Source organism: Carcharodon carcharias, chromosome 14 (assembly GCF_017639515.1).
Source record: "Carcharodon carcharias isolate sCarCar2 chromosome 14, sCarCar2.pri, whole genome shotgun sequence".
NCBI classification, from domain to species: Eukaryota; Metazoa; Chordata; class Chondrichthyes; order Lamniformes; family Lamnidae; genus Carcharodon; species Carcharodon carcharias.
In genome coordinates, this window is record NC_054480.1 from 22,869,249 (window position 1) to 22,897,021 (window position 27,773).

At 39.5% G+C, this 27,773-nt stretch overlaps 1 protein-coding gene across 5 annotated transcripts; it reads left to right on the forward strand.

The window, feature by feature from the left end:
- The first annotated feature begins 1,020 nt into the window (after positions 1-1,020).
- On the forward strand, positions 1,021-26,746 carry lsm14b (LSM family member 14B). Of its 5 annotated transcripts, XR_005945088.1 has the most exons (11): positions 1,021-1,266; positions 5,141-5,295; positions 6,028-6,166; positions 7,622-7,762; positions 14,687-14,845; positions 15,099-15,179; positions 17,376-17,537; positions 19,023-19,191; positions 20,719-20,888; positions 24,880-25,967; positions 26,530-26,746. XR_005945088.1 is itself a non-coding variant. In XM_041203974.1 (10 exons), exons 1-9 carry the CDS (start codon positions 1,146-1,148, stop codon positions 20,882-20,884), a joined length of 1,293 nt encoding a protein of 430 aa, XP_041059908.1. In that variant the 5' UTR covers positions 1,021-1,145; the 3' UTR covers positions 20,885-20,888; positions 24,880-26,746. The 5 variants fall into 5 exon arrangements, 4 of the variants coding, with proteins under 4 accessions (XP_041059908.1, XP_041059910.1, XP_041059911.1 ...); XM_041203974.1 differs by having other exon boundaries at positions 24,880-26,746; XM_041203975.1 differs by lacking the exon at positions 1,021-1,266 and adding an exon at positions 3,364-3,388 and having other exon boundaries at positions 24,880-26,746.
- Positions 26,747-27,773: the final 1,027 nt, after the last annotated feature.

The window sequence follows — 27,773 nt, forward strand, 5'->3', positions numbered from 1 at the left end:
AGTTTCAGAGCATATTAGTGGGGTTGAACATGTAGCGAAATTGGTAACCTATGGTGAAAAGGAGACTGCACAAGCATAACCCTAAACTTCCAGTTGCCCGGCACTTTAATTCTCCACTCCATCCTTACTCTGACCTTTTTGTCCTTGGTCTTCAACACTTTAAATGAAGCTCAACATAAGCTTGAGGAACGGTGCCTCATCTTTCTATTGGGCATTTAATCTCTCCTACCTTGCACCAAAACACATGCCTTCCCTTTTGCTCTTTCTCCCTCCCCCTTTCCCTGCCTTTACTTAAACTTGTTACATCTCTAACCCTTTCCAGTTCTGATGAAAGATCATCAACATGAAAAAAATAACTCTTTCTCACTACAAATGCTGCCAGTATTTCCAGCATCAACAGTATTTTGCTTTTCTATAAGCTTAGCTTCTCTTTTGCTGACATTCACAATTAAAAACCATAACTGGCAACATTGGAAAAATGTTAAGAAATTTATGAGCATGTAAAGAAACAGATTATTTTCAAACACCATTTCATTCATATGTTTCTTTTTCAGAGCAAGAAACGTTGTTAATGTAAAGAGGGACTGTTCAGTAATTTATTAGGTTAGTAGTAACTAAATGCAGAGGTCGGAGGGTTAAGGTTGTGAATGCAGAAGCAGATTTTGTGCTTCTAATTGAATCTGGCATATATAGCAACAAAAGGCTTTTTGAAGGTAAAGAAAGTGACTCAGTTCTTTAGAATGGGTTCAAAAATAATGTCAACCAATGCAATGTTATTTTGCAGCAGGATTGTTGGAGCAGTTTATAGTCCAAGGGCTTCATGCACACCATTCGACAGCCTACTAAGATGTAGCATGTGTCTATCTATACCTGTCTGGGTTTTCCAGAAGGGCGGCTGCAGTGACTGACCGCCCACCAGCAGGTGCCGCTGGAGGTGGCCGGAGGCGGGGCGGCTCCGCGAAGTTCGGGATGGGGGGCGGGGGGTCGCCGTGACGCCATATTTAAGCGCCGCCAGGCGGGGCGGGAGGGAGGTGGGGTTCTGCTGTGTGTGCAGCCGCAGGGAGCGAGAGAAAGGAAGGGGAAAAATTAGCACGGGAAGGGGGAAAAGAAAGGAAATCGGCCGGTCACCAGATTCCCCCGTCACCATGAGCGGCGGGACGCCGTATATCGGCAGCAAGATCAGCCTCATCTCCAAGGCGCAGATCCGCTACGAGGGCATCTTGTACACCATCGACACGGACAACTCCACCGTGGCCCTGGCCAAGGGTGAGTGCGGGCTCCTGGCGCCTTCCAACTGCGACACTGGGAAGCTCTTACCTCCACCCTCCATCATCCTTTCGACCTATTTCTCAATATCTTGTGCCCGCATGGCCAAACAAGGCCCCTTGTTTATGTGTATGTCCCTCCGCCTTCTCATGGCGCCTTTGTCCTGCTACCACTACCTGGGTATCAGGACAGGTGCTGGGCTCTCAAACCTCTTGAATTCCGCCACCCTCCCCACCTACGCCTTGGGGGTGCATCGACTCCTTTTAGAAATTTATTTTACCCCCTCCTCCTCCTCCTCCTCCCTTTCCACGTCACGGATTGACAGCTGACTTGGCAGTTTTTCTCCGTGTTCCCCGGAGGCACCGTGAGCTCTAATTGTGCCGTTTGCATTATTTATATTTGGGTCTAATATGCAGTCAGATTGTCGAAATCAAGAGTGCCTCCCTGTCTCGTCCTTGAGAGCTCGCGGGATGGAGGTCGACAAAGCACGAAAGGACTCGAGTAGATGTTGAAATATGACCTGAATTTGTTACGATAGCGTTTGTTTGAAGCTCGAGACTTTAACTTTCTAGCTCAAGCGTCTCGAAAAGCAAGTTCGTAAAACATGCTCACGAACTCGAGTGGCAATGTCTAGACATTCCTACAATATTGTGTTGGCTTGTTATCTCATGGTAGTTTGTTTATAATTCGCGTGCAACATTAATCTTTGTTAGCCCATCTGGACCAAATGACTTTCCTACCTTTAACTGCTGCCAACCTTAAGTATTTCTCTATCCACTGAAGACACCCAATATGTTCATCAGTATCTTAACTGTACTTCTACCTTCAAGATTTCCCTTGTCATTTATTTGACCCCACCCTTTAACTTTTATTCTTTTTGAAATACTTCGTTCCCTTAATCTTTTCTCATTCACTCTTTTGCCCCACTTGTTTTCCCCCTCAATTCTCTACTGCACATTCTGTATGCTACATGATTTTCTCTTTATGAACCTGATATTTATCACGAGCCTCTTATTTTAATTTTTTTCTTTAGTCAACAGGGGAGCTACAACTTTGAATTTTCTTCCTTTTACTTCTCATTTAGCTGTTTTAGTTTATGCATGAATTGTGTCCTCCTATTGCTCATTTGTTGTTTTTATGTGGAAACCTTTGTTTCCAATCCCCTTTTTTATTGTTCTTCTGCATAACTATTCTAAACCTAACATTGTGAGCACTGTTTCCCAGCTGTTCTCACTGAAACATGTTTCACCTGTCCCACTTCATTCCCCAGAACCAGATACAGCACTTCTTCCTCCCTTGTTAGACTTATAAAGATTTGTTTAAATTGAAGACAATTACCTGGCTGAAATTGCATGCTGCCAAAGCTTGGAGGAATGAAATCTATTCCTAATTGGGTCTTGTGGGGTTCCCTTTTCTCTCAATCCCCAAATGGAAATTGTATTGCCTCCTTGGTGAACAAAGGGGCATTGTTAATAACTTATAGGTGTTAGAGTAACCTTGATTTTTTTTCTTGGCTATCAATCGTTTAATTCAGTTTTTTCCTAAACTGACAGTCTTCTGCAGAGCTTTAAGACTGAGTTAAGATATTTAAGGCTATTGAAAATGTGACTTGTCATTTCCTTCATGCATGCTTTCATACATGTTTTTCATGTCATTGTTTGCTTTTCGCAAACTGCCAGGGTTAATTTTGAGGCTGCCAGGGTTAATTTTGAGGCATGTTTGACCTTATTAAATTTTGCCTCTAACACTCTGCAATATATTTGAGGCCTTTAGGTTTTACTTGATAAATTATATTGCTTTGCTGTCATTGTCCAGTGAATGCTGTGTAGTCTACAGAATTTTAGCTTAAATAAAACCGTAACTGAGTAACGTCAAATTGTGTACATATTGCAGAAAAATGAAAACAGCTGACTTAATTGATCCTGCTGCTAAAGTAATTCTATCAGCAGCAATTTGCTTGTCAAAATATTTTTATTTGCCATAGTAGTAACACTTCCCAGTTTGGATCCTATGGAATGTATTAGGCTGTCTCATCTGTCACTGCCTGATCTGAAGCAAAGCTGGGAGAAGTTGGGTAGATTGTGTCCTGATATGAGAGGATGTACTGTTTAAATGCAAAAAGGTATGTCATTCTTTTTGTGAATTGTCCATTCCTTTGATTTTTACAGGTAATTTGACAGTACTCCCTGATTTAATCACCTTTATTAACTAGTTAGTGCTGCTGATTGACTAATCTCCTCACCTGAAACCCACTGATAGAATCTCTAAAATATCCAAAGTAACTTAATCAAGTTGTTTTGAAATGACTTTCATTCCCTTTTTCTGAAAAGTTTGATTTTTAATATGCATTTAAGTTTAATTTATTCCTGAGTTCAATTTATCTCCAGAGTTGTTATGCCATAATAGTATGGAATCATGGGATATTTGAAGACTTGTCAGAATGTACTAGATCAGAGAATCTGTTGCAACCCTTGGATACAATGTGGATTTATTTGCTGCATATACATCTTTTAAGATGGTGTATGCAGAAAAACTTGCGATGAGTGGGTGTCTCAAATATGAAGCTGCTGATTGCTAAGAACAGAGGTCAAAAGGTAGCATAGATTCCTCTGACAGCAGCCTGCCTCCAACTGTTCTGTTTCAAAGAATCATGCACTCCTGTGCATACGAAATGCCAAAGAGAATAATTATTTGTCCTGTAAATTGAATTTGGAATGGTTCCTTAAATCCAAGGAGCAAATGATTAGATACTGGATGTAATGCCAGTGAGAAGAAAAAATTACTGTAAAAGATACAAATAAGATGTCACTCTGCCCTAAAGGAAAGGTTAGAGACATCAAACTCAATTCTGTAAATTGAATTGGTATTATTTTGTAGTAGTGTCTCGCAAAACTTTCTTGAGTTTGTCGATTGAGTAAATGCTGCTTCTGAACTAAATAGACTTTTACAAATAAGGTTCAAGATTAGAGTTTGTGCTGCAGCAGGTATATTCTTTTAAATTATGAATTTCTAGACCTCGGCCAGTTCCCATGGTTGCTGAACTATGCATCTTCTATTGGAGACCTCACAGGCTGCAGCTAAGAATGTTCAGACCTGACTGCATGGAGACATTTGAATGACAAGGTATTGACTGTGTCTGTTGGTAAGGGAGCAGCCTGGGCTGTACTCAATACTTCTCCAAGGTGATGCAACTGAGATAAAGGCCCAGATTTTACAGGGGAGGTGGGGTGGAGATTGGTTTCACAGCAAATTGTCAGTGTTCATTGACATTACCTGTCAATCTACAGGATTTAGAACATGGGCACATTAATGCTGAAATCTTGAGGTTGCAGTTTGTCACTGACCAGTGTGTTCACACATTGAGAGCTAAAGATCTTGCCACAGAGATCACTAGATCTCCAAAGCCGCCTTCAAGGGCAGCAGTGATTGCCCTTACTTTGACACTGACCGCAAACCTCGAGCTGTTAAGCACATATTAGTATTGTCTTGGGGGAAAGGAGGCAAGTAGTCAGAGACTGTGACTGTGAACTCAGAAATGCAATGCAATACATTACTTAGGTCTCCGAAATATTATATTAATGTGGAATACTCCTTTATAAATATCTAATTTAACCCTTTTCCAAAATGCTAATGGAAATGGTAAATCAAAAGATCAAAATCAAGTAAATCTTATCAAATGTTGACCTTTAATCTCATTGCAGAAAGATTGTATCCCATCCATTTGAAAAATGAATAAAGTAGTGCAGTTCACTTGCTGTAATTAACAATTATTTTCGTTTTGATTCAAGCATAGCTTCAATCAGTACTCTTATGATCAGATGAAATTTTGTTGGATTGTATTTAATGCAAGATACTTAATGTTTTGTTTTGGCAGTGCGATCATTTGGAACAGAAGACCGCCCCACAGACAGACCTGTTGCCCCAAGAGATGAGATCTATGAATACATCATCTTCCGGGGGAGTGATATCAAGGACATTACTGTGTGTGAACCTCCAAAACCTCAACCCCAGGACCCTGCTATTGTACAGGTGAATTACTGAAATTGTTTAAAATATCAGTATTTTTGGTATGTATCTCATCGTTCAATAATTATTGTTTTTGATTTACTGCAGTGCTACAGTCACTAGATGTGGGTAAATTGGGAAAATTAGTTTAAACAAGGTATCTATCTCTCAAGTCATTTTTTCATGCTATTCAATTTTGTTGTTGTGGAAATGTTCCATCTCCAAGTTGGGTTGCTGACAAATTCTACTCTTCAAGTGGCATCTGAAAGATACTTTTCCTTTTGATTCAACTTCATCCGCTGGTATCTTGGACCACTGCTCTTAAGCAACTAATTAATCCTGCCTCCTAACTTGCCTCAATTAGGCCCATAATAATCCAGTTTGTCTTGTGTTGTTTTTGTTCCCAGTGTATGAAGTACCAGTTCTCTGCAATAATTATTTTATGAAAGCGTTGGCCAAGATTAGAAACTTATGCAAGGGGCCAGTGGATATAAAAGATCACTGAAAACACCAATATGCATTTTAACTTCTATTCTTTTACTTAATGTCAAAAATGTGGATTGTAAATCTATTTGATAGAAAGGGTTTGAATAGCCTGGTCTTTATTCTGTTGCTTTGCCAACATCTAGTTTATTTTCATGATGTGAAAGGGTGTAAAGTTTTACACCGTATTGTAGGATATTATAATGTGTATAGTTTTTACACAAACAATATGTACCAGTAATAGCGTCAGTAATGACAGCATCTTTCTTCTAGTCTTCGTTGAGTGCTTCATCAAACACTTCATTTCAACCTCCTACGTCATACAGCCCATTCCGTAGTATGACTCCATATAACCAGTTTGCTGGAGGAGGATCTCTGGTTGGACAGCAGTATGGTAGCTCTGTGGGTTTAGGTCAGTGGTACTGTTTCTTCATTATGAATAATTTGCATGCAATTATGTTAACATTTTGTACATTAAACTACAGTTCTAGTTTAGATTGTTGAAACTAACAATTGAGCAAAATTGCTGGAAGTATCTGTAAATAATGGTTAGTGCATTGACCTTACAACTTGCCAGATCTGAAATTAATAGCCTCTTTATCTTAACTTGGCAAACATTAAACATTTAGTACAATCTAACTTTCTAAGAGATCTTTTCAGCTGCCAAAAATTAAGGTTAATCCTCTGGATGTAGAATTGAATTGAATTTATGGCTGTAATTTGACATTTTGTAAATAAATAATTTGTACTAACTACTACAACATAATCCACCTCTTCAATTGATGTTCATTTCTTGTTAAGTGTTTTGCTAAGTCTATCAAATTACATTGTAAAATACCTCTTGGTCCAACTTAATTTGCTAATATTAAAGGATACCAGTTTTGACATTTGACATATGTAAACATTTCCAGTCATTACAAATTTGTTATTGCCCTCTTATGCATATTTAGAATGACAATGCAGATCAAATTGTAAAGTAGCTTAATCAATTTTACAACTGAATTAGTGTAACTAAAACCCTGGGATTAAATACTAACTAACAATATCAAATAGGTTGAGGCATGTGTTTTTTCCATTAGTACAACTTGCATAATTACTGTAGGAAATCTCAACTTGCCAATTTAGTCTAACGTTTTTTATTGGAGCCATTGCAGCTAAACCATTTTAGTTCTGAGACCAGAGTATAAAGTTCTGGTATTTTTTAATTTTGGTAGCATCTTCAACTTAAAATCTATTATATGCAAACAGTTCTGATCTAGACTTAATCTTTGTGGTTGGTTTTCAGAGGCTGTTGAGTTTAACAGTTCATATAGTGCAAAAATGTCCAGTGTTTAAAAAGCAATTAAAAATACAAACCGGAGTAATGCAAGTGTATACAAGCTTCATTCCTTAGAGTAATGTGCATCCAGCTTAGATGAGCAATTATGATTTGCTTTGCAATAGGACAGGTATCACGACATGTTAAAATACTTGGGAAGAATCTTTCACTACCTGGGAAACCTCCAACTTATTGGATGGACTGTAATGTATTTTGTCTACTACTTCAACAAATACTACTTGAATTGAGATGTTCCTGGCTGTAAATTCTTTTAACTGTTAATACAGTGCTGTGATTGAGTGTTTTGCCAGTTTTTGCTGCTTGCAGTCTTGCACTACTCTACTTTTGTCCTTGTATTCTCACCCAGTGGTGTATAATTGGTCCTGGTGAAAAATGTATGTATTAGTTTTGACAGTCAATGAATGTCTTGACAAGTAATTGTAAAATATCTTTGTAGGATTTGAGGATTACTTAATTTTTTCTTTTTAATAAAATTTGGCAGCATTGATCTTCTGGTTCCCTTTTTCTTTCCTTCCTGCACTTTAACAGGATGTTCAACACCCACCCAAATCACAACTGTTTCTCACTCCTCCAGTACTGATAGTCCTCCCTCACCACAACCAGCCTTTACAGAGCTTGAAATACCACCTGATCCAGCACCCTTGCAGAAAAGTCAGCTGATTTCTCAGGGTAACGTCTGTCTGTAGTCTGCTTAGGTTGTTTATCTGTTATTACTATGCTAGGCAGTTGCCAATCTATCTAGTCTTAGTTTAAAATGTCTGTGTGCAGCATGTACTAATTTCAAATTTCTTGTTGAAGCAACTTTATTTTAACAAAATCACAAATGTTTTGAGGCATGCCATGATGAGACCTGCTTATTGTCACACTTGCAGAATTCCAAAACAGCAGTCCAGATGGATCCCGTTTATTCTAAATCGCACCTGAATTAACTGCAGTGAGATCTGGTTTTGTTCTTTTTGCATCTAAATGATATGTAAACTTTCTAACAAAAATTGTTACTTTTTAATTAATATACTTGCATAAACAAAAGTTGACTTGCTTGTCTCATATCTACTGTTTTGGAATATTGCCACTAACGTCTTAGTTTGCTTTGTGAATTTCTTAATTTTATTCTTTTAAACCAACACTACCATTAAACTGGCAGGAGTATAATGATAAGGGGTGCACATGGCTCTCAGTTTAGACAAATGATCCTCTTGGGTATCAAATTGCTAAAATATTCCAATTCCTATTTGAAGCTAATATTGTAATCAAAGCTACTTGAAGGTTTTTTAACTGAAAATGGAACTTTACTAAATGAATTGCATTAAAGGGTTTGGTGAGTATAGCTTGCCACCTAGCTTTTGTTCTTGTGCAGCTAGCCACACTACATTCTGGGGTGCAGTCTCTTTTATGATGTAGCTTCTATTAGGATAGACAAAGGTAATTAGTGGGAGCAGACTAGAGTATAAATTTTGGCATTGATGATGTCGAAAGATGAACAATCTCTACAGTGTGAAGAATTTGGGTTTGCTCTGGGTCAAGTGTCAAATTGTTCCCTTGAGTGTTTTTATCAAAAATTCACATTTGTTACCTTTGTAGCTGCTGGTGGGAGAGCAGGATCCGGGGGGGTTGCTAGGCTATTGCATTAAATCTGCCTTGTGATCTGGTCTCGATCTGTCTTAAGCATTGTACTTTAATATCTCAGGACTAAGTTAACTATCAGGCATTTTTTGGTTGCCTTATGAGCTGCTTTATTCAGCAGATGAAACTGGCACAATGCTGTGCCATGTAACTTTTATTATCGATGAGATAGAAAAATGGTTTCTATCTGCCATTTAACCTGCCTACAGTGCAGCTGTTATTTCTCCCTTGCAATCTTTTTGCTGCCTTGACTGAAAATCCAATCCCAGAATTCAGTGGGGGCGAGATTGTACGAGCAGGCCTGGAAAATTGTGCATTTGGAAGGCATCACTGTTTCCTGACACATTTAGGTTTTCAAAGGGAAGGTAGGAGGAGCATGGGGCCCACAACTCGCATGCCTCCAATTACTTGTGTGGTGTTCAGCTCATGAGGTGCAACAGCAAGTTCAAAAGACAAGCAGGAGAAATAGAGGGTCTAGGGCACATTTGAGCATAGCTGTCGTGAACACAGCGGGGAATCCATTATTGTTCTTGAATGCAGTGTGAAAATGTTGCATAAATGGGGGGAGTGAAACTTAGTTGCTCATGCAGTGACACACAGCTCCCGGTCCTAAAGGTGAGGTTTGATTTTATGAAGTGCGTTTGGACCCTTGAGACGCTGGTATCACTTTACACCTCAGAGGTGGGTTGAGAAAGACCTGTTAAACCAATGAGTGAAAGGTGAAGCTACTGAGATGGGAGCAGCCTTCTGAGGTTGGAGAGCGTAGTGAGGAAGAGTATCAGTAGATGACAAGCTCCTGGTCAGGACATTGCCAGAGGAGCAGATTGGGTTTGCCAGCGAAAGAAGGCGCTACCCAAGACATCAAATGCACCTCCAAGAGTTAGCTACTTGGGAATGAGTGCCAGTGCTGTAAGAGACTACACCTATCCAGAGAATTGGTCTCTGACATTTGTTCTCTTAAACACTATGACCTAAGATGTCTCAGTACCCTTGGGAATCCCCTACCAGTAGCTGTCCAGGTGACTGAGGTGCTGAACATTTGCGTCCAGTTCATTCTGTGGATAAGCTGCAGACCTGAATGATAGCTTGTGGTTGGCAGCTCATCATGGCATCGGATGAGTGACAGATACCCTCTTCTGGAGGCCAGATCAATTTTCAGACGGGCCAGTGCAGGCAGAGAGGGCATTGTGTTTTGCTGCCATTGATGGCTTCTCCCAGATCCAGGGGGTCAACAGTTGTACCCACATAGTCATCAAGTCTCAGATCGAACAGCTAGCCAGATTCCTGAACGGAAAAGACTTCGGCTTGCAGTGTCGAGCTTGTCTCTGACCACATCTTGCAAATGCGCTCGTGCTTTCCTAGCAGCTGTCATGACACCTCTATCCTCCAACAGTCCCTGGTATTGGACATCTTCAGGTCAACATCCAGACTGAGTGGTTGCTGTGGGATAAAGGTTATTCCCTGGATTGTGGCTCCTGATCAGGACCTAGCTTTGGATGCAATTACAGCCAGTGACATCTCAAAGTGACCTCCATGCCTTTCATTTGCAACTCAATTCTCTACAAGCTCCTGTCTCTCCTTTGCCCATGGCATGCTGTGATGGAACCCTTTGCCAACTCCAGCGCTGCTGCTTTGATTGTGGTCAGTATGGTGAGCTGAACCACTCCACCTGCCTGAGCCCTTATATATGCACTATGTGCTCTCTTCCACAGGATCAAGAGACAGTTGATAGAAGGCTGCCCTCATCACCACTTCCAGCAGCACATTCACATGTGATGCTGTTGTCTTTGCTGATGCCCCCTGTTTATTCATGATGAAAGTGAGGGGTTGCTTACACGGGCTGCTGGCTGTTTCATCGGCATTTGCATGGTTTTTCACAGCACTCTCAGCTTGCTGAGTTCGGTGTTTATTCTGGTGTCTACAAAGATAGAGGCCTGTCACCCAGTTGTTGCTTGGCACTTGCCCTTTGCTGAACCATTTTTGCTGCACCCATGTGCTCCGTTTCAATCCCCTGCTCTTGGCCTCTGGCCACCTCTAGCCATGCCTGCTTGCCTTGATGTAGCTCTTCTTTCAGATGGAGTACAGCTCTCCTGTCCAGCACAGCCTCAATCAGGGCCTCAAAATCAGCAAAACGTGGGGCTGCTTGGGGACGGCTGCCCAAAGCACCATTGGCCCTCTGCTTTCTTTGAGTTTGATGTTGCCTTTGCAATCAATCATGGCGACTGTTTGCCGCCTTAAATTATCCTGTGCTCAATTTCCGCCACCTGATTGCCAAACTCCTCCAGGCCAATTGGTGGGTGAGGGAAATAGTCCAGACGTTGGGTTCCCAACCCTGGAATGAAAATTTGACCCATGGTGTCTGCTTGAAGCCTTTCATCCAACATGTGAAGAAAATTATCAACATCAGGACACTAGGTTCGGATAACCAGATATTGCTTTTAAAAGAAAGCCATTACTTAGTGTAGGTTGCCTGTTGTCTGCATGTGAATGTCCAACCCATCCTATCGTTTGGGTAAACTGTCTAAATGCAGGTTAAAGTCATGATGTTGAAGTCTGTTGTGATGGAAAAATGGCCACAGTCCTGAATCATGTATCCATGATCGAAATGTTCCTGTAACTATATGGATTATTAGAGCAGTCACTTCAGTAATGGCCAATTTCAAGTTGATAGGAATTGAAATTCCATCACTTCTTGCTTTTTATTTCCACAAAAACTGTTATATACTTCATACAAGTGAAACAGCAACTTGCCAAGGTTCCTTTTGACAGCACCTTCCAAACCTGCAACCTCTTGCCACCTAGGACAAAGGCAGCAGATGACTGACAACACTGCTACCTGCAAGTTCCACTCCAAGCCCCACACAATCCTGACTTGGAACTATATTGCCATTCCCGCACTGTCACTGGGCCAAAATCTTGGAGCTCCCTCCTTAACACCACTGGGCGTACCTACACCACATGGGCTGCAGCGATTCAGGAAGGTGGCTCACCGCCACCTTCTTGAGGGTACTTTTGGGATGGGCAACAAATGCTGGTGTAGCCAGCAACACCCACTTCATCCTGTGGACAAATTTTAAAAAAAAACAATTAGACCTAAATGGTCTATGCACTCTGGGTGTGAAAGAAGAGAAGCCTGGTGTATTTTTTTGTGATTTTTAAATTTCTTTTGGGCTTATTGCTTCTGGTTTACATAATTCTAACTGCAGCCAAATATTGAGGGTTCACTGTTTCTTGCCCCTAACTGGTTGCACAAATGGCATTCTTTTCACCCCACCTCCACAAATTATCTTGATTTTTAAAGGATTTTATAGTTTTTAAAATAAGCTATAGACACTAAAACGGTTTTGGGCACTAAAATTATTGCTATTGAGGTTTATATGACTAAAGATGTAGCTGTTTGTATTTACAACACTGTTTGTTTTAACTGAGGAGATAGTGAATTATGTTTAATGTACTATACTGACAATGCTATAGCTTTGAAATTTAAATGGCAAATACTGAATCCAGAGATCTAGCTGTAATAGAATATCCAAATAGATCCTAAATAAGAAGCTAGGTTCCGTTACCTTTGTTTACATATATCACCAAACAAATGTGTTAGCATGAACTCTTGAGACTAACTTTTTTTCCATTTGCTGTCATTCTATCCCTGAGTAGGCAGGCTCATGACCTGCCTGTACAGGCCGGTAACATTTTAACACAGGTCCTATAAGCCTTCCCCTGTCTGCAACCCGAATTGTTTTCTTAATTGGATGTGGGCAGTGCTGCTGTGATCAAGATAAGTGGTTAGGTGTTTGTTACTGGGGATGGTTACTGCCTGGCATTTGTGTGATGCACATGTTACCTGCTACTCGGCTACTCCAAGCCTGGATATTGTCCAATCTTGCTTTAGGTCAGCATAGGATTGTTTTGTTATTAGAGAAGTTGACTATGGGGTCAAACATCCAGCATGATTAGCATGGCCTTACGAAGGAGGGAAGGTCATTTAAGTTGTAGGAAACAGTTGGGTCCCAAGGAACTCCTGCTGTGCTGTCCTGGGGAAACACATTTGAGTGTGGTTTTTGAATACCTATATTTGCCCATGTGCAATTGTGCCAGTGTTGTAACTGGTGTCTAAATCTGCTTGTGTTATGCAAATTCAGCAATTGTGACATTTTGTGGAAGTAGTTTCTGTGCACTTCTGGACAACTGTTGTGATGCATACTGTAGCATTCTTTAATAACCACTTTTAATATTGGGCATGAAAGTTACATTAGCACAGCTAATATCTATCTAGCTATCACTTGTGTATTGGGTTTCTCATTCCTATAAATTACATCAAACTTTGGGGTGATAGAACCCAATCTTTTTAAATTTTATGACTAATGAAATACATGCATGCCTGTAAGCTCAATGTAACTGCAGCTGCAACTTCTGTAATAGAAGTTGTATCTACTTGGAAGCTTGGCACTCCACTCCATCAAATGTTCACATTAATTTAACTGTGGTAACAGTTTGGCACTGTGTGAATCAGACTTTTGTTATATGTTGCAACATTTTAAAAGAAATTACTGCATGCTTCTGCAGAATGCACAAGTGAGTTGGAATGCAATGCATTTTGTAAGCATAAAATGAGTGAACCATTGCTCAAAAAAATCATCTGTTTTGAAATAGCACGCGTGTTTCAAATAATGTGTGTGTAAGGGGAAAAAAATCCCATGACAATAATTAGATAAATAAAAATGGAAACCAGGTGAGGGAAGTCCCACCCTGTTGAATATTGGAGGAGGATTATGTGGTTAACTGAAGACCAGGTTAAGAAGGACTTTTCGGATAGTTTACAATAATCAATCACATAGAATGTCATTTATGACTTAAGGGCTGTGGCGGGGGCAAAAACCTGATTGCAGGAGTCAAGACATGGAGTTACAGGAAAAATGGGCACAGATTTGGGAAGCTATAACAGATTCGAGGGCTTTAGAGAGAAAAGGGATGTTGGAGGTGGGACAGTGTTTTTCAAGGATAAAAGGGCCAAGGGTGTTTTTTTTTTTTGAGAATGCAGACTTGTGGAGGGATCTATAAGTGAGGAAAGGGAACTGTTCACTGCCTGTTAACATGGATACCAGGAAGGGAAGTTAGATGGTCAATAAGTTGGGGTGGTTTTGTAGACAAGATGAGAAAGATTTAAGATGGGCAAATCTTGGACTGTTTGACTAAGTGGCCTGAGGGAAGGGAATAAAGTGAAAGGCAGCTGATGGGTGGTCTCATTCTTAAGTGACGAAGAAGTCAAGAAGCTCCATTTGGTGAGGGTAGGGGAGCCAAGAGAGAGGGTTTTAAGACGACAGCATAGTAGGCATTTTTGTGATGAAGGATTAAAACATTGAACCAACTAGTGTGTAAAGACATGTAGTTCAAAATGACTGCATTGTTCACCCTGTTGAATAGGGCACCTTAGCAGTTTTAGGTAATGGAGGAGTATCAAGTGAATGTTTTTTTTTGTAAATCTTTTGTCTCCAAGCGAGTCAGCCTTGATAACTAGGATACATTTAGCTCACTTTATGATCAAATATAATGGGGCGTTTCCACTAAAAAATATAGATAGAGGAAAATTTGCAACATCAGTTCATAAATATGGATATTGCAACAAGTTTTGCTGCTTTGTTCATTCCATTGTAACTTTGACCAATGAGAGTTGCCTAATTTAAAATGAATGCTTTTATATGAACTGATGACAAATGTACAATTTTCAGATTATTTTCTTGTGCAGACTCAATTTGTAGCTGATACAGAAATTGACATTCAAACCTTTTAGTGCATTGATCATTTTTCAAACAACTAACCAAAGATGACCTCTTGGTTTATTATTGCTGTGTAATAATTGCCATTTTTTAGTTCTTCTATCCATCTTGTGCTTTATTAAATGAAGTAAACTTCTCTAGTGCATGCAAGCTATGCTCAGTTGCAGTAGCTGAACTAATTTTTTCTGTTTAGCAGCTACAGGCTTTCCATTTTTGCCACCAAGACAAAGTCCTATGGTGGAACAGGGTGTACAGACAAGCCCTACAGAAGGTCTTAACCAGAAGAACCTGCAACAGGACAAAATCCCTGCCAGTATAAATCAGCAATCTGTTGGACAGGAGCAAAGGAAAGGTAAAAGTACTTTGGACCTGAACCATTGGCCATATGAGGCACCCTGACTTTTAATGTATTAAAAATTATTTGCATTAATATAATATAATAGTCACAATTTAGTGATTCACTTTTTCCTAGTAACCAACTCTTTTGCCACTGGTGGGTTGATAGCTCTAGGATTGAGGCCAGGCACTAGTATAGTGTTACACAATGTTTCATCCAGTTGAAGAATTAATGGGCAATGAATTATACCATTCCTATCTATCTTCAGTTGTACAGCCAACTCCACAGCAAAGTCAAGCTCAAGTGAATGACGAGAATAAAAAGCCTCAGCCTCAAAGGAGACGATCGGGTAAGTAGTTTTGTTCATCTACATATTTATAGGCTTTTCATGTGCCTTTTTTTAAGCATTTTTTTTTTTAGAGGAATTTTTTTTCCCTTCAAAGTAGTGGCAATTGTATGGTGTGCAGCAGATACAATATATTAGCTTAGAGGAAGTACATGCAAATTTCGGTTGCCTGTAAAGATAAAATCAGTATCCGCCTGTGCATTGATGATTTTATGTTTGAAGTGGAGTTGTAGTCAGGAAGAGGAGGTGGAATTTGTGCCCAGCATCCGTAAGGTAGAGGTTCTATTGTAAAATACATGCCTTTTCTGTCAGCATCATGGTTGATGTATGTTAGGAGTGGAGAAATTGACAAGAGTTGTCAATGAAAAGCTTGAGGGTATTAGGTGAAGTGAATTGGGAAGGCTTATGACAGAAGGTCTTTTATTAGAGAACAGGTCCTGGTCAAAAGTAAGCATGGAGGTAAACATACTGAAGGCTCGATGTTGGGTTCTAAACTTGGTTGGTGACTAGGGATGATATTGGGGATCTTCCTGAGGATTAGTCAGGGTTAGGGAATACACAGCAAGGAATGAGATTGGAAGGAAAATTGGAGTCAAAGGATATGAAGAGGGATTAGGTGAGAGGCTAGTATCTAAGAATTATTGGACCTTGCTACCTTAAAGGATGATGTCTTTTATAAAAACCTGCATGAAATGAAGGATGATGAATGGATGACCAGGACAGCTCTGAAATAGTCGCTGTAGCTGAAGAGAACAATAGTGTGCATGTGACACTGCACTAGTAGTACATGGATTCAAATGCAAGCCTGAGACTTGTCCCCATTATTACACGTCAAATGGTCTGACTATTTACTGGTGTGTATCAAATTTAAAAATAAATTGGACTTATTTATTTAACGTTTCTCATTACTTTATTCTCCCTTTAGTCTTCTACCTTCCCCTCTTCATTCTTCCCTCCTCTTTCCCAAGAATGTAGTTCTCTAATGGTTGACCAACATTCTTCCATCAACCAGCACCACCAAAACCAGAGAGGACCACGTATCTCATGGTTTGTGGAACATGGTGCATATAATTGCCATGTATGCTGCTGATGCATCTTGCTACCTTTGTGTAATTATCTGTGCAAAAAGTTGTCTGAGAGACATGTGGGTGATATATAAATGAGAGCAAGTCTTGCTCTCTGCTCCTTTCCTGATCTGAGCACACAGATCCAGCATTTTTTAGTTCTTGACACTTAATCTGTTACAATTTTTTAAATTCCTAAACTGTAAAGATAGTTTGTCATCTTAGACCTTTATCAATACACTATATGTTCACTATATGGCAACTACTGATGAGTTTAGATGTTCTGCAGCAAAAAAGGCAGTTTCTGTAATTGAGTCATGCTCATAGGATATGAGCAGCTATCTGTTTTTAAATTGTTGGGATTTTGGTCTGATTCAGAAGTTACATAGTTGGTTCATTGTGTTCAGGCTAAAATACATTTTGTAAGCAGGCTAAATATACTGAAGCAGTTACACAGCAAGGTAGCAGTGCAATATTTGAATTGCACTTTAAATATTTCAAGATCTCCAGTGCATTTCAAAGAACTATGAAAAGAGCTTAATATGTTATGTGACGAAGATATCATGACTCCATTTTTTCCACCAGGGTGTGGGAAATGGCCAGTCAAAACTGACCTGGAGTTCTATTGGGAAATTCTCAGCTCCTATACGGTTTTGAGATTCTGATACCAATTTTAATACCGAAGAGCTAAAAGCTTGCACAAAATACTAGGAGGGCACGTTCACTAACAATCTTGCTGACATTTGCATTGGCAGGTGCCAATACTCCAAAGACACAATATATTGGTGAAACTTGGTTCAGCAGTTAGTTTCTTCTCCACAAAACTTGTATATTTCAAAAACATACAGTAGTGTCTGAAGCAATTAATTGATAATATAGCCAATAAAGTCCACAATGAAATAGCAAGGCATGATTTAATGTCACTGGATATCTTCACCACTCTTCCCCATCCAATTCCCAAGAATTTCAAGCCACAGCCAACAAATCAATTTCTTAAATTCCTATAATTCTAAGTCAACTATTAGAGTTATCGAACATTTCCTTTTTTTTTTGGAATATCTGTGCTCGGCTTCCCTCAACTGTTACTTGAAATTTCGTATCGATTTTAATGTAAGGAAATGTAACTTAATTTTAGGCAACAGAAGAGTCAGAAACCGTGGAAGAGGGCAAAACTTTTCTGGAAATAATAAAGAAGCAACAATGAAGTTTGAAGGGGACTTTGATTTTGAAAGTGCAAATGCTCAGTTTAACAAGGAAGAGTTTGAAAAGGAGTTCCAAAATAAACTCAAAATAAAAGGTAACTTCTCACTATTTCTTTAACCGAAGTTACTATAAAGCATGCAAGAACCTATTTTTAAAATAGCCATCCTTGGGATATGGGTGTTTTTAGTATTGTCCTTATTTGCCCTCGAAGATGGTGCTGGACTTTTTCAAACAACAGTTGTATAGCAATATCTTTAATGTAATAAAGCATTTCACAGATTATAAAGCAAAGTATGACACCAAGCCACATAAGGTGATGTTAGGTCAGATGACCAAAAGCTTGGTCAAAGAGAGAGCTTTTCAGGAGCGCCTTAAAAGAGGAAAGCAAGGTAGAGAGGCTGAGGTGTGAGAAATGAATTGCAAAGCTTGGGGCCTAAGCAACTGAAGGCACGACCACCAGTGAGGAATCAATTAAAATCAAGAGTTTAGAATTAGATGAATGCAGATATCTTGAAGCATTGTGGGGGTGGAGGAGATTGGAGATAGAGAGAGAGATGAGGCGTGAAAGGATTTGTAAACAAGGATGAGAATTTTAAGCCAATATAGGTCAGTGAGCACAGGGGTGATAGGTGAACAGGACTTGGTGCCAGTTAAGACACGGTCAGCTAAGTTTCAGATGACCAAATTTCTGGAAGGTGGGAGAACAGCCAAGATTGTGTTGGAATGGTCAAGTTAGAAGTAACAATACTAGACTAGAACGCTAGTCTTGGTGATGGAGAAAATATGTTGTTGGAAGCTCATCTCAGATATTTCACCAAGGTTGTGAACAGACTGGTTTAGTCTCGGATTATTGCCAGGGAGAGGGATTGAGTTGGTCGCTAGGGACTGAAGTGTGGAGCAGGGATCAAAAACAATGGCTTCAGTTTTCCCAATATTTAACTGGAGGAAATTTCTGGTCACCCAGCACTTAATGTTAGATAAAGAGTCTTAATAATTTTGCAACACTGGAGGATTCAAAGTGATGGTGATGGAGCCAGGTATCATTAGCAGACATGTGAAAACTAATGGCTGCAGTCCATGTGGTGGAGGTAGTCTTTAATGCTTACCAAGCATTTTAAACTCTAACTTTTATGCTTAATCAGTGCAACACACAAGTCGCAGCAGAATTTGCCAGTTGTTGTACATCGATTCTAATATTGCAGAAATTTTACTGATTAAAACCAAATGCCCAAGATTTTTGTCTGAGTTACCTAGATACCTGCCATCTACCATGGAGAGAGGTGCAGAATGGGGACTGGACAGAAGTTTAATTCCACACCTCCATTCATTTAAAAAACATCTTGCTGATTTTAGGAATCATTAGTCCACAGAGTTTTCAATTTAGGATTTATCCACCATGGAGCCCACAGCACCAAAGCTTTTACAAACCCCCAAGCCCACAGTTTTTAACCAAACCAGCAAACAAATTGTAGTATAAACCAGCATAAGTTACCTGGGTGTCAGATGCTGCATGTGATCCAAAGGGTACCTTTTAGGTATCTGTTTTTAATAGCATCTAATAAAATATTTTAACTTTTAGATGATAAGGTTCATAAAGGAGATCTTGGTGACCAAGAAGAAAAAGGAGATCCAAATGTTGAGACACCAAGCACTGAAGGAAATAAAGAAGAACCACCTCTTGGACCCAACTGTTACTATGACAAAACAAAATCATTCTTTGATAATATTTCAACTGAGCCAAAGACAAGGTGAAGGTTGTGTAGTTTAATGTATATTGTGAAGTAAATTATATTTCTAATAGTTGCCATGGGTACAGTTCTCTTATGTACAACTGACCAGTCCATTATCTTCCCACTGCTTCTCCTAACTCAAGTTGGCGAGACAGCAGTGCACTTTTTTTAAAAAAAAAAGTAACTCATCAGTTTTACAACTTACAATTTTAAATGACTCTTTAACTTTTACAACTAACATTCAAAGTTTGAGTTATGAATTTTGTATTGTTTCATTAAGTGGTGGTGAACATGATTTTGTTCTCAAGAATTGAACAACCTCTAAGCTTGTAGCCAAGTACCTTCTCATATTTTCCTCTCTCCTAATTATTGATTCAATAAATTTAAACTAAAAGCGAAGACAACCATCATTACCTCTCTCTGAGCCATCTTTACGGATGTGGCAGCACTAATGTTAGAAATACGGCGCAGGCTGGAACGTTGTAGCTTGCTTTAAAGTGGCCTAGGCTGGAATAGCTTTTGTTTGGCTTGAGGTATAGTGCTGAGGCAGCCTGTGGGTGGAAGGGGTGGGGTGTGAGGTGACGAAAGGATACTTGAATTAAGGCCACTTGTGACTGCTTGCAAAATGAAAAGATGTGCAGCATTAGTTGGTCATGGTCTTCATTTATAGAAATACTATATTGGGTGAATAAGTCCCACATTAAGGAATCAGAAAACCATTCTGAAGTAAACTGGCTTTATTTACTTAAAAGTACAGTTCTTTTGATCTTTAGGAGATTGAAAGAATAATTGGAATGTCCATAAAATTCTTCACGACTTGACCTATCATTTAGGATTAGAAATTGGTTTTCAGAATTCATGAATGAAAACATCTGATCAATATTCTGGATATACTATTTAGTTGGAATATAGACTGTGTATTGGCATATATTTAATGTAATAGGCTTTAAATTATTAATTTTACAAATAGCCCAATAAATTAGCATGTACATGATTAACTTTGCGTTGCCATGAGTGGAGATGTTTAGTAGACATAAGGATGTTCTGAAAGTTTGGAGAATCAACGAGACATATGAATATTGCTATTTTTTTCCTCCTTTCCCCATAATCTACCAAGGTTGACCTCTGAATATAAAATATATAAAAACTGCTGTCCAGTACTGCATTCTATAACTAAATTTCAATTCAAGTTTGAACCCAAACAGTGTTAGGCCATCAGCTGATCGAGAGCTTTGATTTTTGGTATATTTTAGCCCAATTATGCTGAGTCTGACTCTAGGTTTTCCTTTCACCTTGTCTAAAATCAGTTAAATGAGCACAAACTGGAGAACCTTGCTCATTAAGCTATGCAGGAAACTGTCTACGGCTTTAAATGCTCAGAATGTTGCTTTACTTAATACCAAAAGTGTGAGACTTGTTTGAAAGGGTAGCTTATTCTTTAAACAGTCCATTTTGTTGCCTCATAGCTTTGTTTTCAGAACTGCACTTAAATCTGGTAGCTTTTCCGACTTCATCCATTACTTTTTGTCTACAAAATTGTTATAGGCGTACATGGGCTGAAGAAAGAAAACTTAATACAGAAACTTTTGGGATCTCGGCTAAATTTCTTCGTGGACGTGGTTTTCGTGGAGGCTTCCGTGGTGGAAGAGGACGTGGAGGAGGGAGAAGAACCTCTTCAATGCCAAGAAATAGTGGTGGTAGCAGGGTTTAGTAAGGTAAAGCAGTAGAAGTTGTTTTTGAGATACTTCTGGTATAAAGGACTGTCCTTGGGAGGGCTTCTAGGGCTGAAATTGGTGTACAAACATTAGTCCAATGAAAGCCTGACACTTATTTTAATAAAAGCAAAAAACTGCGGATGCTGGAAATCCAAAACAAAAATAAAAATACCTGGAAAAACTCAGCGGGGGCAGCATCTGCGGAGAGGAACACAGTTAACGTTTCGAGTCCATATGACTCTTCAACAGAACTAAGTAAAAATAGAGAAGAGGTGAAATATAAGCTGGTTTAAGGTTGGTGGGGGAGGGTGGGACAGGTAGAGCTGGATAGAGGGCCAGTGATAGGTGGAGATGGACAAAGGGGTGTTGAAGGTGGTGATATTATCTAAGGAATGTGCCAATTAAAGATAGAAAGCAGGACAAGCAAAGTACAGATAGCCCTAGTGGGGGTGGGGTGAAGGGAAGGGATCGAAATAGGCTAAGAGGTAGTGATAAAACAATGGATGGAAATACATTTAAAAATAATGGAACGAGGTGGGAAAAGAAAAATCTATATAAATTATTGGGGGGGGGAAGGGGAATCGGAAAGGGGGTGGGGATGGAGGAGAGAGTTTGTGATCTGAAATTGTTGAACTCAATATTCAGTCCGGAAGGCTGTAAAGTGCTTAGTCAGAAGATGAGGTGCTATTCCTTCAGTTTGTGATGAGCTTCACTGGAACAATGCAGCAGGCCAAGGATGGACATGTGGGCATGAGAGCAGGGAGGAGTGTTGAAATGGCAAGCGACAGGGAGGTCTGGGGTCATGCTTGTGGACAGACCGTCTTCTGCAAAGCGGTCACCCAGTCTGCGTTTGGGCTCTCCAATGTAGAAGAAACATCATTGGGAGCAACGAATGCCATAGACTAAGTTGAGGGAAGTGCAAGTGAAATGCTGCTTCACTTGAAAGGAGTGTTTGGGCCCTTGGACGGTGAGGAGAGAGGAAGTAAAGGGACAGGTGTTGCACCTTCTGCGGTTGCATGGGAAGGTGCTGTGGGAGGGGGTTGAGGTGTGGGGGGTGATGGAGGAGTGGACCAAGGTGTCCCGGAGGGTACGATCCCTGCGGAATGCCGCCGGTGGGGTGAAGGGAAGATGTTTGGTGGTGGCATCATGCTGGAGTTGGCGGAAATGGTGGAGGATGATCCTTTGACTGCGGAGGCTGGTGGGGTGATAACTGAGGGCAAGGGGGACCCTATCATGGTTCTGGGAGGGAGAGGAAGGTGTGAGGGAGGATGCGCGGGAGATGGGCCGGACACGGTTGAGGGCCCTGTCAACCACCGTGGGTGGAAAACCTCGGTTAAGGAAGGAGGAGGACATGTCAGAGGAACTGTTTTTGAAAGTGGCATCGTCAGAACAGATGCGACAGAGGCAAAGGAACTGAGAGAATGAGATGGAGTCCTTAAGGAAGCCGGCTATGAGGAGCTGTAGTCGAGGTAGCTGTGGGAGTCGGTAGGCTTGTAATGAATATTGGTGAAAAGTCTAGCGAGAAATGAGATCCGTGGAGCAGGCTGACACGATTGGTCTGCCGGGACAGTCCTGTTTGTGGATTTTGGGTAGGAGGTAGAAGCGAGCTGTCCGAGGTTGGGAGACTGAGGTTGGAAGCTGTGGAAGGAAGATCTCCAGAGGAGATGAGGTCAGTAATAGTCCTGGAAACAATGGCTTGATGTTCAGTGGTAGGGTCATGGTCCAGGGGAAGGTAGGAGGAAGTGTCTGCGAGTTGACGCACAGCCTCTGCGAGGTAGAGGTCAGTGCGTCAGACAACAACAGCACCACCCTTGTCAGCAGGGTTGGACCTGAGAGAATGGAGTGCAGCAAATTCAGAGAGACAGGTTAGAGTAGGTGAGAGGAGCGGAGAAATTGAGACGACTAATGTCACGCCGACAGTTCTCAATGAAAAGATCAAAAGAAGGTAAGAATCCATAGGGATAATGTTGGCTGACTTATTGCTTTTGTTGTAAATAGTTTTTTAAAAGTTAATATTTTCATGTATCATGTGCCAGGTATTTTTTTGAGCAATTTGAAATAAGATAAGACACAAATTGAGATACTCAAACACAAGAACTGTGACTTTTCCATATGGAATCTTAGTCTGCTTTCCAAGGCGGAGATTTTGTAAATCATTATGCAAACTTTCTTATTTGAGGAGAAATAAAACAATGGGAAATTATTTTTTGTTGAAGCATCTTTTTCATGCTTTTGCTGTAGTTCCATACTTGTGATTAACCAAATACAGTTTCTGCTGCCAAAAGATGTGTAACCCCCTTAAGATCTGAAATCACCTTGCACGATGTAAATTTAACATTCCCAGCTGAAACTTGAGTTTAGACTATATGTGCAGAAAGCTTTTACGCTACTTGAATATGGATATCCTATACAATTTTAAACTAAATTTTTACGCCTGTGTGTGATAATTGTGTTGACGAAATAATTTGTACAGTAGCAGTCAAATTTGAATGTTTTGTACAAGTAACTTAAACAATAAGCAGTCCAATTCAACAAAAGTTATCTAATAAATGCATTGTTAGGTTTAACTGGATTTAGATGGCCATTGTAATCATGCATTGCATCAATCATGAATTTAAAGTTGAACCTGCTGTGGGATGTACTGGATAGTAATTTCAGGATATAATGTTTGTATTCTATGCTGTGCTAGCCCCTTCTATTAAGTAATACATTTCTGCATTAGAGCATCGGAGGGCAGTATAAGTTTGAGTATTTTGATCTTTGAAGCTTATTTTTTGTGGACCAGCAAGACTCTTGGAGCTCTTTCCCCTAACTGCTGTGGGGAAAGAAATGGCCAATACGTTACTCATTGAAGGGCTCAACTTTGGCTCCAAGTATTAGCGAGAAGCTGATTTTTTTGAACACCAGAAGCATGCCTTACTCCCCTAGAAAGTTGGTTTGATCTGTGAGCAGTGTTTAGGATTCCTTGTTGAAATTTAGCTGATTTGGGTCTAGATGTTAAATCTCTTGGAGAATTATATTTTGATGGAAAGTGCTGGGGAAGGTGGTTAATGTCTGTTAGCTGATTTGATCTTTGTTGCGGTCCCTGTCACTTAGTTGTTCTGTTTCTGTCTTGTTTAAAAAGTGGGATTATAAATTCCATAGTGGAGAAGACTTACTGGTACCCTAGTTATATTTTTACTGTACTTGGATGCTTTCCGTCACTAATTATAATATGCTGAAAGGCATGACCCACAAATAGGCTATGTTGACTAATAGGTCAGTGTTCTTTAAGCATCTTGCTGTACACAAATACAAACTTGATGCCTTATGGACTGATTATCTGTATTTAGAAATTTAAGAGGTGATAATTATTTGCTGTATGCCCCCTCTTTACCCTTCATTTGAGCTGCTTGTCATTGATTTTTGATACCCAAATTATGAACATTCCACTGACCCTGCTGTATTTTACAGAGAGCCTGTATTATCAGTCTTGTCCTCCAAGAGCAAGAATTGAGTTGGAGGCCATCTATTGGGTTTCTCTAATATCTTATTTGCCAAGTGCCCTATCTATTTAGACTCTTTGCTTTACTTCCATTAATTTTTTTTTTTTGTTTGCCATTTTGACAAGATGTAATTGTTTTGTAGCCTACTTTTTACCCAAAGCTTGTTTTGGAAAGGTAGTAAGTGATTTTACTTGATTGTATTTGGTTTTGTTTAGTCACCATAAATAATGGTCAGACTTCTTTCTATCTTTGCTTTAATGGCAATAACTAAGGGTTGGAGAACAGGTTGTTGTAGGGAGATGAGCATTACATTTTGTGGAATTTGGTTTAACGAACAAATTAGATGTAAAGATGGAGCACCCAGTCCTTTTGTTAACATTCTTAATTTTTGTGTAATATCGTGAAGAGTTGAAAATATGGACCAAGTTTTGTTCTATTGACTTAGAAAATATTGCAACGCTGTTCCCCGATCATGTATCTAATTTTACTTTTCTTTTACTTTTCAGAAACCCTAGATGATGTTGAGAAGATTTGGGTTTTTGGGTTCTGTGTATATACACTAAAAGAATTGGCACTACGGATGTTACTTGTGAACTAGTGGGTATTCAATTTTTGTTTAAATACACCCAAAGGAGCAACTGGCAAGCTAGTTGTAAAATGCTGCTTCTAGTATCCTGTCAATTAAGGTTTTGTATTGATTTTGAGGTCCTTATGCAGTGAAAAAGGAGATGAATGTGTTTATTTTGGGTTAGCTGTGTGTTTAACAGGTGGGAGTAATTGCTTGTCTGTAACTGGCTAGTTTGCACAAATCGTGCAAGAGCTTAATTTATTATTTTGAAGAACCAAGCTTCCATATTGCATCTGTTGCTGCATATGCTCAGGATTGCCACCAGTCCTTTCTATTGCCATGACAAAACATCCTTATATCTTGAGTATCTGAAATGTTTCTCACCCATGCAGATTCTCTGAGCTCCATATGGTACTGAAGGGTAAGACTTGTGTGCCTGTTTTAATCCACTTAAATTTAAACAACTTCTTTGAAGTACTGTAAAATCATTAAAGGATGGTGCAATGAACAGTAACAAACATGCGTAGGCATGAACAGATTATCCATGCCTCTTCTATGCACTTGAAATTGAGTAACTTAAATATTTTTAGTTGCATCTGTTACTTCATCTTAGCTTAAAATTTGTTTTTATTGATATATCCTTGTTATTTGAACAATTGTAAACAGTGACTTATTTTCAAGTGCTTTCCAACTGCTCTCTTCAATCTTCAATGTTTTGGAATTGCTTTCCACTTAACCTCCATGTTTGCATGGGTGGAAAGGATGACTTCATTTAACCTGTATTTGCCTGTAGCTGCATTTTATATTGGTAGCTTAATTCTGACTTCTGGAGACCATGTGTGGGTCAGCTGCCTCCCAGCAAATACAGTGCTAAATCTGGCTCCTCTTTAGCTTCAATCCAGTTATTCATGAGTGCAATTCTGCCACCAGGGTAAGGGAGCTGAATTTAGCAACATGAATATTGACACTGCTCAAGGATGCTGGTCTCCGAGAATCTGAATAAACGGTGCCACTATAAAAATCAGTGTAAGTATACATCAATTTATAATCCATCAGCCAAGTATGCCACCTTTGGATGGTGTAAATATTCTCAATGGACTCCCATGTTTTGCAGCTTGTAATAAAGCTTCACATTTTGGAGTGCATTAGTACTGAGGTTGGTGGTATAATACTGATGGGAATCCAACTGCTAAGATTACTTTTTTTAATGGGATACACCTTGAGGCATAAATTCCTTATATAAATTCTTGGATTGTAGCATGTGCATAATTGGTTTATTTTGTCTGGCACATATCCAATTTATGAATGTGCTGGATTTAAATTTCCGTGCAACATTTTTTGAGTTCAAAATTTTTTTTAATGCTATAAATACCAAGAATTGCATGGAATGCCAGCTATGAAACTAATAATCTGGATGTTCACTGCAGTGTGCAAAGTAAGGATAATCATTTTGAAAAGGAAATGTGCAACATTGCTCTGTACAAAGCTAATGTGTTTTGGATATGTTCAGATACCTGCAGATGTTTGTGTTGTATAAACTTTGTTTCATTTTTTTAAAAAAAGAATTTTTTGGCACTTGTTGATCTAGGAAGAGTTGGCTAGCTTTGGAAGATGACTACCTTCAGAGCATTCATTGTTCTGCAAGCAAGCCTGTTATTGCACACATTTTGAAAATTTTGAAGACTGACATTACATAATGTCATAAAGCCATGGTAACTGCACTCTTGTAGCAATAAATATTGTGTGAAGTACACTTTAACATTGGGCAAATACCCCAATGATTTAATAAATGACGAGCAAAGATATTTTTCCTCTTGTGTCTTATTTTTCTGGTCATTACTCTGCTTGACCTGACAGAACTTGTGTGACATCCTTTAAAGTCTGAAACGGGAGAATTTATAATAGAAAGCAAGGAAATAGAGCAATTAAGCAACTTCTTCTGTCTTCACAGAGGAAGATCCAATAACTTCTCAGGAATACAAGGAAACCAAGGGTCTAGTGAGATGGCAGAATTGAAGGAAATTAGTATTACTAAAACAATAGTGCTGGAGAAATTAATGGGACTGAAAGCCGATAAATCCCCAGGGCCTAATAATCTACATCCCAGGGTACTAAAGGAAGTGGTCATGGAAAAAGTGGAAGCGTTGGTTGTCATCTTCCAAAATTCTGTAGATTCTGGAAAAGTCCTGGTAGATTGGAGGGGTGGCAAATGTAACTTAAGGAAGGAGAAAATAGCAAATTACAGACTTGTTAGCCTAACATCAATAGGGAAAATGCTAGAATCTATTATAAAGCTTATGATAACAGGAAACTTAGAAAATATCAACAGGATTAGACAGTCAACATGTTTGACAAAACCACTGGAGATTTTTGAGGACATAACTAGCAGAATAGATAAGGGAGAACCAATAGATGTGGTGTATCTGGATTTTCAGAAAGCTTATGATTAATTTTGCACACAAACCTACGTGGAACTTTAAGTACATGGGATTGGGGGAAATATATTGGCAAGGATTGAGAATTGATTAGCAGACAGGAAACTAAGAATAAACAGGCCTTTTGCAGAGTGGTAGATGGTGATTAATGGGGTACTGCAGGGGTCAGTATTTGGGGCCCCAGCTATTCCCAATATACATCGATGGATACCCACATCCAAATCAATGTAATATTTCCAAGTTTGCTTACATTCCCACCAAGTTTTGTGTTGTCAGCAACGAGGAGGGTGTTAATCACCTTGAAGCCTCTTTACAGGTTGAGTGGGCAAATACATGGCAGATGTAGTATAACGTGGTTAAGTGTGAAGTTATCCACTCTGCCATTCTGCTTTTTCTA

Excerpts from the sequence above, each read along its gene's own strand:
- lsm14b (XM_041203974.1), top strand. The coding sequence starts at position 1,146 with ATGAGCGGCGGGACGCCGTATATCGGCAGCAAGATCAGCCTCATCTCC. Across the intron at positions 15,180-17,375 it reads GCCTCAAAGGAGACGATCGG|GCAACAGAAGAGTCAGAAAC; the intron begins GTAAGTAGTTTT and ends ACTTAATTTTAG. Across the intron at positions 19,192-20,718 it reads TCAACTGAGCCAAAGACAAG|GCGTACATGGGCTGAAGAAA; the intron begins GTGAAGGTTGTG and ends AAATTGTTATAG.